Below are 20,219 nucleotides of genomic sequence, written 5' to 3' on the forward strand. Positions count from 1 at the left end.
AATGTAGCGGGTTGTGGAGAGAGAAGTCTGTGGGGCCTGGGGTCCACGCCTGGGGGGAGCAAAGCGGTGTCCAGAGGCCACCAGCACCCCTACCAGTGTCTTACATGGCAAGTCTCATACTCCAGCAGGAGCCTTAACTACAGGTGCCCACACACCTCGCACGCCCTGGTCGGTGAGCAGGACACCACTGAGGGCCTACGAGGACAGATCGGATAGGCAGGTCCCCCTGGGACCCTCCCCCCAACCAGGGCCTCTCCTGGGACAACCAAAGCCACCCTCAGATGGTCCAACAGGACTGCCTTTACTGGGGCATCCACCTTACTTGAAGGGTCACTCCCCACAGTGACATTCCTCTGTCACTGTCACATCATAGCACCCATCCACCCCCACCCCAGACAAAGCAGTGGTCCTGGATGTGGAGGGTGTGGGTGACCAGAGCCTGGACAGGAGAAGACACCCCAGCCTCACCTCCTCCACGAGAACAGGGTGGAGTGAGGGCTACTTCTGATTCATCTCTTTGACTGCCTCCAGTGCCCTGTGCAGGACCTGGCAAACAGAAGGTGCACAATAAATATTTATTGACCTAAATGGAACATGAGGCTGCAGAGATGGGGCCCAGACGTCAGCTGGTTGAGCTAGCCCCCATCTCCAGCCCCCCCTTCCCACTCACCTTCCAGAGATGATTCAGGGGTGGCCATGTGACCCAGTCTGGCCAATAAGATGATGCAGAAGTCATGGGGAGGGGCTTCCAATAAAGCTTTTGTTTATTGGAATAAACAGAGTAAGCTCAGCTGGCCTAGCTTTTTGCCCTTTCTCCTTTGTCCTACTGGGAGGTGTAGCAGCTGTGACAAGGTGACAGATATGAGGACAAAGGTCTCCATGCAAAAGGTGGCAGAAGAGGAAAGAGGATAAGAGCCTAGGTCCCTGATGGCATAACTGAGCCCCAGACCACGCTGCCCAGTCTCAGCTTCCTGTCTGAGACCTGTAAATCCCTCTCTGTTTAAGCCACAGCTATACAGGTGCTCTGAACACAACAGGTTCACAGCATGTTCTTGGTACAGCTTTAGACTAAGATAGACTGGGGTTTGGATCTTGGCTGGTGTCAGGGTGTTATCGAACCAAACTTGGGTTTGCTCGCCCATGTGAAGCAAAACCAATTTACTGACAAGGGGTTGTGGTCAAGGAAAGTACAGCATGTATTGCAAAGCCCAGCAAGGAGAATGGGTGGCTTGCGATCAAACGACCTGAACTTCCCTACGGTCCTCAGGGAAGGGTTTTTAAAGGCAACACTTGGGGTGAGGGCTGCAGAGGGCATGATTTTCTTCTGGTTGGTTGGTAGTGAGGCAACAGGATGGTGTTCCAGAACATCATCAACATTCCAGTTCTGACCAACTGGTTTGGAATCTACTGATTATACTCAGCCTGTAGTCACCATCCTCCACCTCAGTGAGGGCCTTAGTTTCTGCAGAACAACACCAAGTTATGGGTCAGACGGTTATGTCAATGTATCCCTTGAAGAGGAACTAGGACTCTGGTTTTTTTTATTATTATTATTTTTTTTTGCAGTACACGGGCCTCTCACTGTTGTGGCCTCTCCCGTTGCGGAGCACAGGCTCCCAACGCGCAGGCTCAGCCGCCATGGCTCACGAGCCCAGCCGCTCCGCGGCATGTAGGATCTTCCTGGACCGGGGCACGAACCCGTATCCCCTGCATCAGCAGGCGGACTCTCAACCACTGCGCCACCAGGGAAGGGAAGCCCTAGGACTCTGTTTTATCACTGAATTATTGTCATTGTTTTCTCACTTAACTGCTTTTCCTTTGTTTCAGCATTCCCTCACTTCCCTAATAAGTAAGGCTTGTGCCTGCTCTTTGGAACTCAGGGAAGGCCTAAGAGACAAAAGCCATTTTCTATAAACAGGAAATGGGCAACACAGAGAGGCTTTTGTACTCAGGAGGGTTTCATTCTCCCCTTTTCTTTGATACTCCTCAATCCTGAGGGGAACAGGTGCAGGACAAGAAAGAGAATAACGTTTTGGATAGAGGTTAATCATAAACTTGGTGGGAGAGCTCGGTTTCAGGGGGATTTGGTTTCAGGGGAGGAAGAAATTTTCCTCTACCCTTCTAGGTTCTCCTGGCTGACCTAAGAATTAAATTGACATGAGACAGATTAACAGGAGAAAACCAAACAAAATGTAATAACATGTATGCATGGAAGAGACCCAGGAAAACTGATTAACTTGCCAAAATGGCAGAAACACTCACCTTAAGTATCATCTTCAGCTAAAGACAAAGGAGGATGTTAGGGTGGGGGGTTGGAATTTCAGAAAGGAGGAAGGCAGTTGACACAGATGGAAAAGTAAATGTTTGGTAAACAAATGTTCTCTGAACCAAGCAGAGACAATGGGATACAGAGTGGACTCTGATCTCTAGACCCCTCCTAGAATTTCCTCCCACCAAACCTAGCTCACTTTCTTTGCAGATACCTCTGGTGATATCTCTATTCCAGGAACAGCCCCTCTATCTAAATGATTTAGGCAGTTAGGGGGAAGGTCAAAGTTTCTTTCTGAGTCAATGAAACTGTGCACCTCGGATTGGGACTTGAACCCATGTGCTGGGACTCAAACCCAGCCTAAACCCAGATTGGAACTTGAACCCATGGGCTGGGACTCCAACCCAGCCAGAACCTGCTGTCTTTTCATTGAGATCACACACCTGGCTTCAGGACTTAATAAAGCTCAGGTTCTTGATGTCTCATCGCAGAAAGAATTCAGTGAGAGACAAAGTGATAGGTAAGAAGTGGATTTCTTTAGAGAGAAACACACTCCACAGACAGAGTGTGGGCCATCTCAGAAGGCAAGAGCCCCGAAATATGGGGTGCTTAGTTTTTATGGGCTGGGTAATTTCACAGGCTAATTAGTGGGAGGATTATTCCAACTATTTTGGGGAAGGGGAGGAGATTTCCAGGAATTGAGCCCCACTCACTTTTGGCCTTTTATGGTTGGCCTCAGAACTGTCATGGTGCCTGTGGATGTATCATTTAGCATCTGCTAATGAATTACAGTGAGTATATAGTGAGGCTCAACTTCTACTGGTAGTCGAATCTTCTGCCATCTTGAACCTAGTTGGTTCTAACCAGTTTGTGTCCTATCCTCGATGGCTATGTCATTCTTTTAAAGGTTGTGCCCTGCCTGCTTCCCTCCTGTTTCATTAAGGGAAAGACAAATACCATATATCACTTCTATGTGGAATCTAAAATATGACACCAATAAACTTATCTACAAAACAGAAACAGACTCACAGACATAGAGAACAGACTTGTGGTTGCCAAGGGGGAGGGGGGGAGGGGAGGAATGGGTTGGGAGTTTGGGATTTGCAGATGTAAACTATTATATATAGAATGGATAAACGACAAGATCCTTGGAGCCCGCTCCATAGAGGATCTTATAGGAGGCGTTTATGGTCCAGGTCTGTAAATGGAACACTTCACCACCACCCACAATCTATAGCACAGGGAACTATATTCAATATCCTGTGATAAACCATAATGGAAAAGAATCTGAAAAAGAATATATGTGTGTGTGTGTGTGTGTGTGTGTGTGTGTGTATACACATATAACTGAATCACTTTGATGTACAGCAGAAATTAACACAACATTGTAAATAAACTCTACTTCAACAAAATAGATTTTTGTTTTTAAGTTTCTTTCTGAGTCTTTTTGGCCGTCATCATTTCCAGCTCAACATAATCTACATGCCAAAGACATTTTGGGGTGGCAAGTTTTGCTCCCCTACACAGATAACAGCTGAAATCTGGGTCTCCCCCACTCCCTCTACTCCCCCAAAACTGCTCTTGCCAAGGTCATTAAGGGAAATGACAATAGCTATTGTAATAGACAAACCCTAAAATCTCAGTAGCCTAACACTACGAAAGTTTATTTTTGTCCATGTCACAGTGCAATGCAGGTTGGTGGAGAGGGCAGGCTCCACACTCCTCCATCTACAGACCCACTCTCCTCTGGGTGCTTGGAGCCCGCTCCATAGAGGATCTCATAGGAGGTGTTTATGGTCCAGGTCTGTAAATGGAGCACTTCACCACCACCCATAGTCTATTGGCCTGAATTCAGCCACCCGGCCACACCTACAGGTGAGGGAAGCTGGGATGTGTAGTCTAACCCAGGGAGAAGAGGCAAACTTGGTAACTAGTGTGCACTATCAGGGTCCACCTCAGCCACCAAAGGTCTCCACGTACCTACATCCAGTGCTCAATCCTGCAGCCTCATTTTACACCACCTACCGGCACATTGGGCAACGTTGGCCATCCCCCATCTTTTTGTTTTGCAGATTTTTTTTTTTTTTTTTTTGACAACACTTTGTGACGTGTGGGATCTTAGTTCGTTGACCAGGGGTCGAACCTGTGCTCCCTGCATTGGGAGAGCCGAGTCTTAACCACTGGACCACCAGGAAAGTCCTTTTTCTTTTTTCTTTTTCCCCCATCTTTTTGAAACACTCTGTTCCTGGCATCCTTACTTTCTCGGGGTTTTCTTCAACACTGCTAGATGCTCCTCTTGTTACCTGAAAACTGGGTTTGCCTCTTGGTGGGTCTTGAGACAAAAGATACAACCAAGCCAAAGATAGGAAGAAGGAAGGATTCATTACCTGCAGCAAGTAAGGAGGACACCCGGGATCTTTCCCAAAGCAGCATCTCCCTGAACGGCAAAATTGGGGAAGTTTTAAGCTAACAGTATATGTATATTCATGAAGGGGCCTGAACAGAGGAGAATTCAGCCTAGAATTGGAGCAAAGGCCCACAGAGTCCAAAGCTTTAGTTGACTGAAGTCAGAAGGATCAACATCATCATTGTCCTCCACTTGGGTGGGGGCCTCAGTTCCCCCAGAACTCAAAGCTATATTATTAAGTATATCCTTTGAGGATGAACTAGGACTCTGCTTTATCATGGCACTATTGTCTGACCGCCTTTTCTCTGTTCCTGCATTCCTTTGCTCCTTGAAGATCACTGGTTACTGAGACCGGTTCAAGGGCAAGCACTGAGGCCAGGCTTAGATCACAAAATGGCTTCTCTTCTGTCCAGAAAACCATTCCTGGTTCTCTTTCTCTGGGGACCCCCTAACCGATCTGCTTACACTCTGTCACACCGAAGTGTTGGAGGTCCTCAAGCTGGATCCTGAGGCCTCTCCCCTCCCCTTTCTCTTCCCTGAGCAATCTCACCCGTGCCAGATGCTTCAATCACCACAGGTTGTACTCATGACCTTGAATCTGTCTCCAGCCTGACTTCTCTCCCGAGCTCAAGACTCTGGCATCAAGTAGACATCTTCAAGTACACATCTCAAAGTCAACATTCCCAAACTGTGAGTATCCTCTTCACCCCAAACCTACTCCTCTTCCTGGGTTCCCCCTGGACATGAACCTCCTGCCTGGCTAACTCCAAGTCTCCCCAACTGCCTGCCCACACTACGATCCCCTACAAGGGTTCTCTAGGCTAGCGCTTCTGAAAATTCAGCTGCATAGAAATCACCCGGAGAGTTTGTTAAAAAGCAGATCCCTGGGCCCAACGACCACCCCATCCCCCCACAATCAGATTCAGATTCGATAGGCCTGGGATAAGACTCAAGAATTTGCATTTCTAACAAATTTGCATTTCCCCTGAGGTCCTCCCCTGGAGCAACCCAAGCTAATGATTCTGTCCCAGGTGCTGCAAGCCTGTGGACCATACTTTGAGTAGAAAGGCTCCCTGCGCTGTCCAACTCGGAGGCCACTAGCCAGAGACGGCTGTTTAAATTATTTAAATAAATTTTAAAGTTCATTTCTCAGGGCTGAGACAGGAAGGAAGGGGGCAGGGCACAACCATTAAATCCCCACCCCTTCTTCAAGATAGTTAGAATATTCCCCCCACTCATTAGCGTATGAAATTATCCAGCCCATAAAAACTAACCTCCCCATATTTCAGGACAACCTGTCACTTTCTGAGATGGCCCACACTCTGTCTATGGAGTATGTATCACTCTCAATAAATCTACTTTTTACCTATCGCTTTGCCTCTTGCTGAATTCCTTCCGCAACAACACGTAAAGAACCTGAGCTTCATTAAGTCCTGAGACCAGGTATGTGATTTCACCAGGGAGACTGTGGGTTCAAGTCCCCTCCTAAGCCAGAGATTGTGGGTTCAAGTCCCATCTGAACTGCGACTGGCTTCAAGTCCCAACGTATAGTGTTTGTTTTCAGCAGCACTAGGCACGTTTCAAGTGCTCAACAGCCACTTGAACAGCGTGTATTTATAAAACATTTCCATCACCAAAGAAAGTTCTACCGGACAGCCTTGAATGGATCTTGGTGGCTGTTCTAAAAATGAAGGCTGATCCTAGGTCCCTCTTTGGCCCGCAAGAAGTCTGAGGCTCCTACTGCCTAAAAGCTCATGCTCTGGAGAAGCATAAAAGACGTCAGGAGTCGGGAGGGCACAGAGAACATTACTCAACCCAGATACCTTCCAAACTTCTCAACAAGATTCTGGCATCTTCCCGGACTGAAGGCGGGCCAAGAACTTTGAGCTCATTGGCTGGTGGTGGGGGGGGGGGGAGTTGCCAGCGCTTTCCTCTGATTGGTCATTTTCTCTTAGCAGAAAACCAATCATCGAGGGAGGTGGGGGCGTGGCCAGGCTCGCCTACAGGCCCTTCCGCGAGTTCCAGCGCCCACCCACCCCGCTGGCGGGTCAGATTGGTGGTGAGTTCTGAACCCCTACCGCCTGAGTGGCCCTTCCGCCCTGGAATCCCGCTCGCGGTGGCCGACAAGGAGGTGGGGCAGGTCCTCCCTCCCGCCGCGGGGAACACCCCTTCCACAAGCCCTGAGCCCCCAGGTGTCCAGCCTCGCCCTCCCTGTGCTCAGTGTTCCCACCCCCACCCCCAGTGAAATGGGATTGCATTGTGCCGGTGGCCGGGAGAGGCCCCCTCCTGACAGCCTCCTCTGCTGGGCATGATGGGTGGGAGGGAGGTGAGACTGAGGTGGGCCTCAGGACACGGAAGCCGTGTCCCACAGGAGGATGGCTCTGGAAGAGGGCCGGAGCCTGCCCGAGGTGCGGGCGCGAGTGGGGGCTTCGCATGGCATCACCGACCTGGCCCAAAAGCTTCACTTCTATGACCAATGGGCTCCGGACTATGACCAGGTAAACCGGCCGGGTCCTCACCTCTGCTTCCATCCGCTCGCCCGGCCTCAGTTTTCGTGTCTGTAAAGCCGGAATAGTGAGCTTTGCATCATCCCAGGGCAAGGAATGTGAGAGGGAAGTAAGACCTGGGTGCAGCCCTGCAGTCCTGTCTCTCCAGGGACTGGCTCCTCTTCAGCGCATCCGCAGTGGCCCTGCCCTCTCATCAGCCCCATCTTCCAGATTGGCAGACCCTAGAGATCAGGGGCCAAGACGTCCCCACCCTGGGACTGCAGTCCAGGCAGAGGTGCCACTGAGGGGTCACTATGAACTAAGCAGAGAGCCATGCCAAGGCCCACAGAGAAGACCCCAGCAGTGAGCTGAGGGCTACTCTCCAGTCCCCGCCCCTTGACAGAGGAAAGCACTTCATACCTGGTTCTCCCCTCACTGTAGTCCCAGCAGGCCCTGGGCCCCCAACACACACAGCTTGGCCAAGCTGACTCCTAGACCACCCAAAAGGAAGTTCCCTAAACAATGGGGCACGGGGTGGCAGTTGGTGCAGCACTCTGTCCCCAGGACGTGGCCACCCTGCAGTACCGCGCTCCCCAGCTCGCAGTGGACTGCCTCACCCGAGCCCTTCCAGGTCCACCCCACGCTGCCCTGATCCTGGACGTGGCCTGTGGTACTGGCCTAGTGGCTGCAGAGGTGAGACCACCCTACATCCCCTGCCCTCCCTTCAGCCCCCACTTGCTCAAAATTCCTACTACCCCAGGCCCCAGACCCCCGCCTCCCTGCTTAGACTCACTGGCTCCAAACGCTTGGGCTACATCCACTGCGGGGACCACTGTCCTCCCCGAGGTGCAGGGACCTAACTGGGAGGCGGCGGGTATGAATTGTGACTGGGTCCCCCCACCCCAGCTGCAGGCTCGGGGCTTCCTCCAGCTGCATGGGGTGGATGGGAGCCCAGGGATGCTGGAACAGGCCCGGGCCCGTGGCCTCTACCAGCGCCTCAGCCTCTGCACCCTGGGTCAGGAGCCTCTACCCAGCTCTGAAGGTACTCCCCCACCCCTTCAGCACCCCAAGGCACACCCTCTGACCAAGCCCGCTTGACGGAGCCCCTTTCTTTTGCCAAGACTCCATCCCCCTTGCCTAGCCCTCTACAAGCCCCCTCCCACACTGAGTCCTATTCTCTTTTCGAGCCCCCCAATCCCTCACTGAGATGCTTTCTCTGAAACTTCCGTCCCATGATCTGACCTCAGTCCAGGACTGGGCCACATCTGCCATATCCCCCATGGGATCTGGGTCCCACAGACCCCAGTGGCAGGCCTGGTCCCTCCCCAGGCCCCATCACGCGCACCATCCTCCAGGGTGATCTGAGGCCACACTGAAAACAAACCACCACACCATATCCTCACCTCCACACAGGGACCTTCGACGCGGTGCTGATGGTGGGTGCCCTCAGTGACGGCCAGGTGCCCTGCAGTGCTGTACCTGAGCTCCTGCGAGTTACCAAGCCAGGTGAGAAGCAGCCCATCCAACCACACACAGGCACCTTCCCTTCTCCACACCCACAGACACGAGACTCAGAAAGCCTCAGGCCAAGCGAGAGTAGGCTTATTCCCAGGGTCACACAGCCTAGCGTCCTGGCCACAGCTGCCGGCCCAGGCTCGGCCTCAGCTGCCACCATCAACAGACCCAGGCAGACAGGCAGGGCAGGCAGGTTGCCACCTTGCCTCTGATCCACTGGGAAACCGGAAACAATTCCACTCTCCTCTCCAGCCTCTATTTCCTCATCAATAAGCAGAGTGGCACAGTCCCTTCCCCGTAGGATTGCAGTGAGTTTTGGGTCAAGTAGTGTCTGTAAGGCCTGTGTTTCAGTCCTGGCACATAGTAGGGGCTCCGTTTAGTTCCCTCATCTTCCAGCGTCCCCACTAACTTAGGGGGAGTCTCTTTCTCTTTCGTGACCTCAGTTTCCTCATCTGTGAAATGGGGCTGCTCAGGTGAGCTGACAGACGTGAGTGCTTCTCTGTAAACTCCACAAGTGGGGCTGATGTGCAGGTGAGGGTTGTGTTTACTGTGCTGCTACTGTGTGCCTTGCCCCATGCTTGCTTCTGCCCTGGGGAGAAGGCACACACCCAACCCACATGCCCCGGAAAGGGGCCAGGACAAAAAGACCAAGCCCGAGATGGGCCCACGGGGCTGTGGCTGCTCAGTGCCCTGAGAATTCAGAGAAGAGAGGCATTTGGGATAGCTGGGATGGGGAGAGAGGGGCGGTCCAGGCAGGAGCACAGCCTAAGTGGAGTCCCAGGTAGAAAGGAGAGTGGTGGAGTGTGAGGATCGTGAGGCTCAGACCTGGCTGCAGGACAGGATCTGGAAGCCCCGAAGGTGCCCCATCACAGCAAGATTGCACCTGCCTCCTGCCCCTTCACGCCTGCTGGGCTCAGCAGGGGCTTCGGCTAAGTCAAGGCAGGTCTAGGCGGGCCTCATCCTCAGGGAACCACAGAGGCTGACAGCTGCAGGGACATTGGTGGCATCAGAGAGAGAGGTAGTGATCAGGCTCAGGAGGACAGGAAACTCCCATCACCTGAACCAGTAAGGACCAGACCTCCTTGCCCAGCAGAGTATATCTGAGCCCCACTGGGCATACGCTAGGTGCCTGGAGGAGACCTGGAGTGACAAGGTCATTCATTCATTCAGCCCGTGCTCGCTGAGCGTGCTGGCCTTCCTGTGAGACAGGGTCACCATCCCTGCAAGCTGGGAAACTGAGGCTCCAAGAGGTGAAGGGAGTTGCCCGAGGTCCAAAACCCATGAGCATTCAGACACAGCCGTATGTATCCTCCAGCAGAGGGGCTGGGTGGACAGTGAGAAGGGAGCCCCCTCTGTCAAGGGCATTCAGCCAAAAGTTCCCAGTATAAAGAACACACTCGGGCCTTGAAAGGTGTGTAGGAGGCCGGTAAGCTGAGGAAGCAGAGGGTATTCCTGGGGGAGGGGTCGGTGAGCACCAGGGACTTGGAGCTGGGAAAGGCTGGCCCGGGGACAAAGCTGGGAGAACCTGCTCTCTTGAGGATTTGAGCAGGAAGGGGACCACCGTCCAGTCCTTGGCTCCTGCCCCTCCCCCACTCGCCTGCTCCTTCCCCGCCCCTCCCCAGGTGGGCTGCTGTGTCTGACCACCAGGACCAACCCATCCAACCTGCATTACAAAGAGGCGCTGGAGGCCACCCTGGCCAGGCTGGAGCAGGCCAGGGCTTGGGAACGCCTGGTGGCCTGGCCTGTGGACCAGTGGGAACTGGCCACCTCCGAGCTCGAGGTGGGGCCTGGCGCCTCTGACAGCGACGGCTTCATCTCCGGCATCGTCTATCTGTACCGAAAGCAGGAGGCAGCCCAGGCTGAGGGAGTGAGGCCCAGTGCCTAGCCCCCGGCTGGCCTCCGAGCCTCCATGAGGCCTCGGCCAGGCGCATCGTTGGGCCTCCTCTGCTTTGCCTGTAAAACGAGGCCGCTGCACCAACCCTGCCCCTCAGGAGAGCTATGCCTATTAAATGAGTCCCAGAAGCATCAGCAGAACTCTGGCTCGGTGGTTTTCTCACCCCTGCAAAGAGTGACATCTGTCCCTATGGAGGACAGAAGAGAAGAAACAGGACAGAGAGGGACCCCATCCCTGGCTGTCCCTGGGCCAGGCACGATAGGGCCACAGATGTGACTCTGACCCCTCCCGGGGTGGAGGGCCCTCTTCCTCTAACTCACAGACCAGGAACCCTTGCTCACGCATCTGGGCCTTGGCCAAACACTTTCACATGTCCAGGATTCGGTTTCCTCATCTCTAAAGGGATCGGAATGCAGGGCTGAGGAGCTCAGGGCGTAGCGCGGAGGCTGCCCCAGAGCTGGGCAGGTGCAGAGGCCTCGGTGACTGTCAGCACCAGGTGGGGACGTGAACAGGGCTGATGATATCGCCTCCAAACAGGAGCCAGGGGAAGGCTTCGTGGAGGAGGAGGCGCAGAGCTGAGCCTTCGGGACTAGCAGAATTCAGAAGGGTGCCGAAAGGAAAAGGGACGTTCCAGCCTGAGCAAAGGTTGGGAGAAGGGACCTGGGGGGTGAGCAGACCAGCCTGGAGGCCCAGACAGAGCTGGAACAAAAGGAAGGGAGGGCAGGAGGCCCATCCCCCAGGGCTAGCTGTTCTCATGCGACCTCCCTCCTAGAGTCCTCAGCACTTCCCTAAGGTCCTGGGCTTTACGCTCTGACAAATGGAGGGCTTGAGCAAGGTGACTCCAAAGGTTGGGGCCGGTTTCGATGTCTCACATTTCCCCAAAACCAGTTTTGTAAGTCTTCTGGTCCTGGCCACCACACGGTGGTCCTGCCCCTCACCACCCCCCACCCCCCCACCCCCGGCCCAGGCTTCCAACCCTGCCCTCCCCTCCACCTCCACAGCTGAAATCAGAAACGATACAAAGTCTTCCTGTGCACAGGTCCCATTTATTGTAGAAAATAATAGCAATTACCAGGACAAATAGTTTAAATTACAAAACAAACCATGTAGCAGGCAGGGGAAAGCCCCAGGACTTCCTGGGGTTAGGACCAGAGAAAGAGCATTCTCCCCTGCCTCTCCAGGCTCTCCGATGACCGTGGCAGGGGCGAGGATCCAGAGGTGGCCAGTCTCAAGGGGCCCGGGGGTCCTTCTTCGGAGCCTGCAGGGCAGGGGCTGGAAGGGGTGTGGAGAGCCCGGGCCACCTGTAGCCCCCTCCCCCGCCACTACCCAAACCAGTTTGTAGCACCTCCGCCCCTCCCCTCTAAACCTGTCCGTCCACTCTCTGCTCGGCAACTACGCTCCAAGGGCAGGTGGGTGAGCAAGGCAGCCGTTCTCGTGGCCACAGGTTTCCACGGGCAAAGGCACGGCCCAAGAGCTCGCTGACCCACCCAGAGGATGCTGGCAGACGGAGTGGGGAGGATCCAAGAAGGGGACGGCGATCATCACGGACGTGCTCCCATGGTCCGCTGGACGCCCGCTCAGAGGCAGAGCCCAAGCAAAGTCAGGGCTGAGCTGTCCGGGCCAGCAGGAGCCAGCCCCCTGTATCCGAGGAGGGTGGTGCAGGAGTCTCTCTTTCCATCTATCCTTGCTAGTGTTGGAGGTGACCTTGAGAAAACGTCCGAGAGGGCCAGAGGGGGCTGAGGGCTGCTGGCCAACGGCCTGGCTCAGTCCCTGCTTGGCAGGGCCATCCTGGGGTCGCAGTAAGCTCAGTCCAGGGAGAAACAAAGCCGAAAGGAAAAGAGTCAACGGTAGCGCCTTACACGTAGTTGCTGGCTGGGGCGGAGCGGGCCGCAGAGTACCTGGCGGAGTAGGGCTTGTCAGTACGGGGCGGGCAGTTGCAGCAAAGCAAGGCCCCACCGAGCATCAGCAGGCCAGAGGCGGCCCAGCCAATGTAGAGCGAGGCACCCATCTCCCGCTTCTGGCCTGAGGCCACCAGCGGGTTATAGAAGTCGCGGATGATATTGTGGGCCGTCCAGGACACGGGCACCATCACCAGCAAGCCGGCCAGCAGGAACACCACGCCGGCCACAATCATGGTCTTGGCCTTGGCGCTCTCATCCTCCATGCAGTTGGTGCACTTGCCGCCCACCACCGAGAGCAGCACGCCAACCACGGCCAAGATGATGCAGACGACGGTGAGGGCGCGGGCCGCCTGCAGGTCCTGCGGCAGCGCCAGCAGCGAGTCGTACACCTTGCACTGAATCTGGCCCGTGCTCTGCACCACGCAGTTCATCCACAGGCCCTCCCAGATGGTCTGGGACGTGACGATGTTGCTGCCGATGAAGGCCGTCACGTGCCACATGGGCAGCGCGCAGCTCAGTATGGCGCCCAGCCAGCCCAGCACGGCCAGCGCAATACCCATCACCTGCAGCCCCATGGAAGCCATAGCTTAGCGTCTGCTGCGGTCTAGGACCTGGAAGTCTGTGGGGATCCGGCCCTGGAGGCTGTTAGGAGTCCGAGTGCCGAGAATGAACACTCAGCGTTCGCAGGGAGGTCTTTCACAGCAAAGTCCAGAGGCAAAGCCAGTTGGAGCAGCTCCCGAGCGTCTCTCCTGAGAGCCAGAGGCACAAACCCAGCGAGCGTAGGAGTGTAACAGAACCGGCTCCTTCCTGCCAACAGCTGCTGCAAGCTCTCAGGCTAAAGACTGGAGCAGATATATGGCTCCGTGGGAGGGGCGGGGGCCGGGGGAGGGCTTTCAGTCCCTGGAGCCGCCCCCCTGACCAGTTTCTCTAGATTCCTGAGCCTGCCAACAAAGGAACTTTCAGGCCCCAGCCCTTGGCCCCTGAGTCACCAGGCTGGAGAGCCAGTCTCAGAGGAAACTGCCCTTTCCCCCTGCCCCCAGGCCCGCGCTGAGGTCATCCGGGAGACAGACACTGAGTCACAGCCTGCAAACACCTGGACATACCTGGGGGGCTGGAGCGGGGAGCCGGGCCCAGCCAGGTTTGGGGCCTTGAAGACCAGGGTCCCCACACCCCAGGGCTCCCTCATTCCAGGCTTGGGTGGTTGGATGGAAGGCGGCAACCTTCAGGGAGAGGGTCTGAGGATAGAGTCCCGGGAACGTCAAAGAGCAGCGCCACCAGGATTACTGTTGTCAGAGTCCTTATCAGCTGCATCACTGGCCTGATAGTTACATTAAGAGTCTCACCAACCATGCATCCACCTTACCCGCGTCTGGACGTTGGCCTGATGTGGTCCAGTTTTAAGGACCAAGGAGCTGGGGGGGGCCTGGACTCCTGGGTCCATCACGTGCCCTCCCCATCTCTCACCACCATCACCTGGCTTCCCAGCCCTGCCAGAGGAGGGGTCTCAGAGGTGATGCCCTTTGGGCCAAAGAGAGAAGGAAGCCTGCCCCCCACCTCAGAAGTTTCAGCCAGTTTCTGCTGGGGCTAAGCCGGCTTGGCCAGAATTAGGTCGGGGAGGCCACCAAGAGAAAGCCATGGGCCAGACCCTGGGGACATCAGTCCAGCAAACAGGTGCTTACTTAGTGAAGATACACAGAACGGTCCTCCGATAAAGCCAGAACAGGAGCGACTTGCAAGGGGAGGAAAAACTCAGCCGGGCTGTCGGGGGTGGTGCCTGGGAGGGGGCCTGACAGGGAGGGGGAGTTGCCTGGCATCACTCCAGCGGGTATACTGAATTCTTGGGTTGTGCTGCAGGGGGCCCTGATGACAGAAATCACCGTGGACGGGGCCCTCTGGAGTTGGGCAAGGCAGCAGGACTAGGTGAAGGAGGACTAAAGGGAGAGGGAACAGCCAGCGAGGGCCAAGGTGCCCAAGGTGGGGAGATGCAGCTAGTTCTGGGAACCAGAACCGATTCAGAGGAATCCAGTCTGACCAGAGACGGGGTAGTGGGGGAGGGGCCGGAGGAAAAGAGCCAGAAATCTCTGCCTCAGGCATCACGGAGCCCTGGGCTGTGCACGGAGGCTGTGAGACCAGCAAGGGCATTGGATGCCAGGCTGAGAAAGGGGTCTCTGGAAACAGGATGGAGGTGAAAGGCAGGCAGAGGGTGAGGATCAGGAAGGGGCTGATTCAGGGCAGGGGGCTTTGGGAACCTAAAGGAAGGAGTCATTGTGGCGGGGAGAGACAATAGCCAGGCTCATCCTGGCTGGATTGAGGGAACCCCACCCCCTTTCTTCCCCACATGCTGGGGAGCTCATCCCAGGGGCTCCGATGAGTCCCTGAGCCCCCAGCGTTGTCCAGCCCCGTGCCTGGTGCCCTGGGGCAGCTGGGTGTCTAATCTGACCCTGACAGTGGTCCCTGGGCTTCCCGAGAAAGAGAGCTATCCTGCGTGCGTGATTTGGGTGGAAGCCTTCTGTGAGCTATTCAAAGCGTGCTGACAGCCTGTGGAACCATAGGGCTGGCAGGGATAATCTAGCGCGATGGGGAAACTGGGGTCCTTGTACTGTGGTTGACTGTAAACACTTCGGTCTCCCCTGCGAGGCTGGGGGCTCCTGAAGGGTAGATATTCAGCCTCGGAGCTCAGCGCAGGGATTGACACATACTAGGTGCTCAACAAGGCAGGAGGCATTTTCCTGGTTCCCAGCTGCCCTCTCCCCCTCCCCCTCAGCCCCAGGCACACACACCAACACAACAGGAATAGTTTCTGCCAGGACCACGCCTCCCTGGTGTTCTCCTTACCAGGCTTTGAGGAACAGCACGCAAACAGGCCGGTGGACTGAGCAACGGAGATACTTCCCTTCCAGGAGATACTTCCCTTCCAGGAGGAGGGATAATGAGCGCTTCCCTGCAGTGACATCATCACAGCCTGCCTATCAGTAAGCAGGGCAAGGCCTCTTACTGCCTTTGCACAGATGGGTGAACTGAGGCCCAGGGGGGGCCGGGTGGGGCTTGCCCAGAATGGGGTGGGCTGCTCATTCCAGCCCTTCAGTAAGGTTTCTGCCTACAGAAGTGAATTGGCCGGACGGCCAGACACCCTCACTCACCCCCAACACACCCCCCCCAACTTCCTGCTCTTGTTCTGGGACACAGCTGACTGGCACTTGGAGAAGCTGGAGTGGGGGAGGGGGAGCACACAGGCCCTAGAACTTTCCCCCTGTGGCCCAACAGAAGTGACTAAGAAGCTGTCCTTCCCTGCCCAGCTCAGCCAAGCGCTTCAGAGGCAGGGAGGGGCTGAAAGCTAGGGGGAGGACAGGTGCAGGAGGGCCCAAGGCAAAGGGCAGGCCCAGGGCAGGGGAGGTCTTCTGGGAGCTTGAGGTGCTCAGGTGTGAAAGAGCAACAGGAGCCAGTCCTGGGGGAGCCGTGAGCCCTCCGCACATGAGTGGAGCTGGAGAAATATTTGTTGAGGCTTCGTTTACGCCAGAAGACACTGTCCCACGCACCTGCTGCAGGAAAAACACCGGCAAAGGCGCAACAATTTTCCTACACCCACTGGCTCCCTGGGCCTGGTCCTCCCAACAGCTTAGACAAACTTTCACTGTGACACTTTACTAATGTGTCCGCCATTCATTACTTTTGCTTTTGGGTCTGAGAGGGCAGGGTTAGCACTTATTTCTTTTTCTTTCTCCCAACATACACTGTCTAATCTTACGCCAATAGAATTGTCTCTTACGCGCTGGTTTTTATCAAGGACAGCGCTCTCCCCAGCCATCTCTGCCCATAACCCTCTCGCCAGCCCTGTGACCTCGGGGAAGCCAGGTCCATCTCTGGGCCTCAACTTCTCTCTGTAAATTGCAGGCATTAGCACCTTTCCCCGACCTAAGACGGATGTGAAATAAGATGAGGATGTGAAAATGTTTTGCGAGCTGAAAAGCTGGGGACCGTGAGGAAGAAAGAGCCAAGTTCATGTCACAAAGCATCAGGCCCTCAGCTCTGGTTCTACTTGCCCTGAAGGGGAGCTAGGACTTCTCAGACCCTGGTCCCCAGGGCCCCAGGGGCTCAGCCAAGTCTTTGATCACAACACACACACACACACACACACACACACACATACACACACAGCCTTGTGCCCAGCTCCCTGCATGTCCCTGGGAAAGTGGCAGATAAAGTCTCCCATCCAACCCTGAGGCGCCCTGCTGCCATCTGAGCCTTCTTTGTCCTTCTCTGGTCTGTGCGGGTCCACCAGAGCCCTGCCGAGGCGGCCAGAGGAATTTCTGAGGGCTGAGCGGACCTGGGTCCCGGGACCCTTCACTCGTCTCCGCTGGGACTGGGAACTCTAAGGCCAGGTGTCAACTTAAAATTTTTCTTCCCCACCAAACATACGTTTTGATCTGTATAAAACCAAATGGCTTTTCTGAAGAAAAAAAAAAAGAAGCCTCACTCTCAGCTCAGAAATCAGTCTAGCTGGAAGTTGGTTCAAAACGATTTATTTTTGCAGGAGTTCACTAACTTCTCTGCCCACAGACACAAGTTAAGATCCTGTTCTTTTTAACCAGAGACAGTGTCATTAAGTTAAAAATTTGTTTAAATTTTCGTAAATAATCTGCAGTGGGGTGTCATCATTCTCCGTGAGCGTAAAGATTGTGTCTCTGAGTCCCTTCAGAGCCATCGCCCTGGATGGTCCCAGGAGGATCTCCTGGATGCTTCCAGGAAGCGGGAGGGCTCTTCCAAACCCCGGGCGGGTCTGGCCGCCTCCTGATGGCTCCGGCAGCAGTGGGGATTTCACTAGGGCAGGCGCAGCCCTGGCTGGGAGGGCTGGGCCCTAGGCTGGGGCTTTCAGAATCTGGGGCAGAATGTAGTGGCCCTTGTATGGCTCTCATCTGAGATGACCCCAGCCCTCCCTGGGTTGAGTCCCAGCTCTGTCACTACCAATTCTGTAACACTGGGCAATAGAATTAAACTCTCTCAACCAATTTCCTCATCGGGGAAGGACAACAGCATCTCCCTCAGAGGCACTGGGAGGCTCCGTGAAAACACAGAATCAAGGCCCACTCAGTCCCCTGAGATTCTTCTCGCCACCTTGACAGGGGTCCGGCGGGCCCAGCCCAGACCCTAGAAAGCCACGGGCCCTGGGCTCAGAAGTGGAGGCCAGGCCCTGGGCTGAGTGGGTAGCCCCCAGCCCGTAGCCTGGCAGCCCACACTGGTGGCCACCCTCCCCACTTGGCCCAGGAGGGGGTAATGACAGGCCTGGTTCCCCACATACACGGAGGGAGAAGGTGGGGTGGGGTGGCATCTCCGAGGAAGAGAAGCAAGGCCACTGCTGCTGGCTGCAGCCCCACGGCCCAGGGGCACTTCTGGGAATGGGATGGAGGGATGGCGGGGATGGAGCTGGGTTCAGAGAGAGGGAGGAGCTGAGCTGGGGGGTGGGGCGCGGTGCGGGTGCTCTTAATGGGCTTGATTAGAGAGAGGGGCTCAGAGGGGGGAAGGACTCTGTGAAGGGGGGGAGACTTAAAGACAGGATGGGACTGAGTGAGTTTTTAATGACTTTCCATAAAATCAGTGCTTCTGAGTCCAGCTTCTACCTGGCAGTCTCAAAGAGCCCGTACGTATGCAAGACTGGAGCCATCCTCACTGTCCCACCCTGCTGTCCACCATTCACAAGCCGTTCCCCAGCTTCTCAGAGGGGTCCTCCCAGGGACAGGAGAACTCCTTCCCACCCCCCCATCCCTCCCTCCTGCTCCCCCTACCTCACTTCAGAGCAGGCCCTGTCTCTTGATTGTAAGATACATCCATTTTCCAGAGGCAGAGGAAGAAGAGGACTTAAAGGCCAGGGGATCCCCGAGGACCTTCTAATCTTTTGGAGGGATCAGTCCTGCCCAGCCCACACCCCCCAGCCAGGGAAGCCTCCTTCCACCAGCCCTCTCCTCCCACTGGTCAGCAGGAGTTGGGCCAGACAGCAGGCTAGGTGCCTTAGTGTTATGAGACATCATTTTTGTCTCACTACAAAACCATGCAGGGCACCATCCATCCCATTCTAGAGATGAGAAAACTAAGCCTCGGAGAACTGACGTGACATTCCAGGGCCATGAGAATCATGAGAACAGTGGGAATTGGGCCAGTGCCTGCCCTCGAGACCCCCTGATCTAAACAGACAACTCCCTAGACCAGAGAAGGCAGCTCTGTGTGGGCTCTTGGAGGAAAGGGTCAGCAGCATCCTGGGCCCTAGGCGGGCTTCCTGGAGGAGGGAGAGGGAAGGAGAGCTGTGAAAGGTGAGTAAAAGCTTAGAAGCTTATGGGAAGGAGAGTTCTCTAAAAAGGGGAGTGGCAAGGGGCAGAGACTAGGGGCCTTTCGGGGCCCTTGTGGGGTCTGGAGCTGGGCACGTGGTGGAGCTGGGGTGAAAGGCAAGCTGGGCACATCAGGAGAAGCCTCAAGTACCCAGCTCAAGAGCCGGGGTGCCCAGGGGAGCCATGGACAGGCTTTGAGCAAGGGTAGGCCCAGCCAGCTGTTACTTGGGCCTTCGTGGTAGGTTAGTTGGATGGGGAGAGCCTGGAGGGCTGCCCTGCTCTGGGGTGGATGGAGCCTTGGGATATTAGGGGGACATCTTGACCCAGGACCAGCTAGACCCCCAGAGCAGCCTGCTTCCCCTAGGCCAAGACAGACCTTGTCTCCGGTGGGTAGAGCCAGGGGCTGGAGTCAGCCCTACTTGCTTCCAGCCCACCCCCCGAGTGCGGACCCCAGGGGATCCCGGAACCCAGCACCTTTTCCCTCCCAGCAGCCTGGGCAGGTTACATCTGATGACAACAGCTTACAGAGAAGCTGTCTCTACTTCCATGACATACCAAGAGGGAGAGAGAAACTAGCAGGCCAACCAGGGGACTCCCAGGTAGGCAGCCAGTGAGTCAGCAGTGAGAGACCAGGGACAAAACCAAAAGTCTAGGGATGAGAAGTGGCATCTCACCCCAGGCCCAGGTGACTCAGAGATCATATTACCCTTCCCTCCGGGCCTGGCCCTCAGCTGCCTCCAGCCTTTCTCCTTACGGGAGTGCTTCCAGGCATGGATGGGGTAGACACCACCCACAGATTCTGACCCCTGGCCTTTTGGGGGCACAGTTCAACTGCCAGGTCTTTGTCCTACCGCCCAGTGCACCCACTGACCCAGCCCTCATTTTCTGCTGGCTCCCAGCTCTAGATCAGCCTAGCCCTGAGGAAGGGTACAGCCGGCTCTGACCTGCCCCGCATGGGCTGGGGACCAGCTGGGAGCAGCCACACCTGTGGTTAGTGTCAACTTTTTTTCTTTTTCAATGTTCTTTTTATAGCAGGGCTTAACCTATATGATTTGAACTTTTTTTTTTTTTTTTTTTCGGTACGCTGGCCTCTCACTGTTGTGGCCTCTCTCGTTGCAGAGCATAGACCCCAGATGCGCAGGCTCAGCGGCCATAGCTCACGGGCCCAGCCGCTCGGCGGCACGTGGGATCCTCCCGGACCGGGGCACAAACCCGTGTCCCCTGCATCGGCAGGCGGACTCTCAACCACTGCGCCACCAGGGAAGCCCCATGATTTGAACTTTTGACAAGGGCCTGAGAGCTCACCCACAGCCCTTGGTCACACCCTCCCTTCCCCCTCCATACAATCCCTGCTTCTCTCCAGTGAGGCTGGGGGACTGCAGGTGCCCAGGGGGCTGGCCAGGCACCAATGGCTTGGTGTCACCGCCCCT

General features: G+C 55.7%; 2 protein-coding genes across 2 annotated transcripts; one reads left to right on the plus strand and one right to left on the minus strand.

Moving 5' to 3' along the window:
* The first annotated feature begins 6,663 nt into the window (after positions 1–6,663).
* Positions 6,664–10,711, plus strand: METTL27 (methyltransferase like 27). The gene is given in 7 exon segments (XM_059037273.2): positions 6,664–6,735; positions 7,048–7,174; positions 7,727–7,855; positions 8,069–8,204; positions 8,576–8,668; positions 10,300–10,420; positions 10,422–10,711. Coding segments are annotated over 6 exon segments (729 nt in total). The 5' UTR covers positions 6,664–6,735; positions 7,048–7,051; the 3' UTR covers positions 10,549–10,711.
* Positions 10,712–11,599: 888 nt separating this feature from the next.
* CLDN4 (claudin 4) lies at positions 11,600–15,562 on the minus strand. Its single transcript, XM_059037278.2, has 2 exons — positions 15,308–15,562; positions 11,600–13,314 (listed from the first exon to the last, which is right to left on the minus strand). Exon 2 carries the CDS (start codon positions 13,054–13,056, stop codon positions 12,427–12,429), a length of 630 nt encoding a protein of 209 aa, XP_058893261.1. The 5' UTR covers positions 13,057–13,314; positions 15,308–15,562; the 3' UTR covers positions 11,600–12,426.
* Between the last annotated feature and the right edge of the window lie 4,657 nt (positions 15,563–20,219).

The sequence above is a fragment of the Kogia breviceps genome, chromosome 14 (genome assembly GCF_026419965.1).
Source record: "Kogia breviceps isolate mKogBre1 chromosome 14, mKogBre1 haplotype 1, whole genome shotgun sequence".
In the NCBI taxonomy this organism is placed as follows: Eukaryota; Metazoa; Chordata; class Mammalia; order Artiodactyla; family Physeteridae; genus Kogia; species Kogia breviceps.

Excerpts from the sequence above, each read along its gene's own strand:
- CLDN4 (XM_059037278.2), bottom strand. The coding sequence starts at position 13,056 with ATGGCTTCCATGGGGCTGCAGGTGATGGGTATTGCGCTGGCCGTGCTG.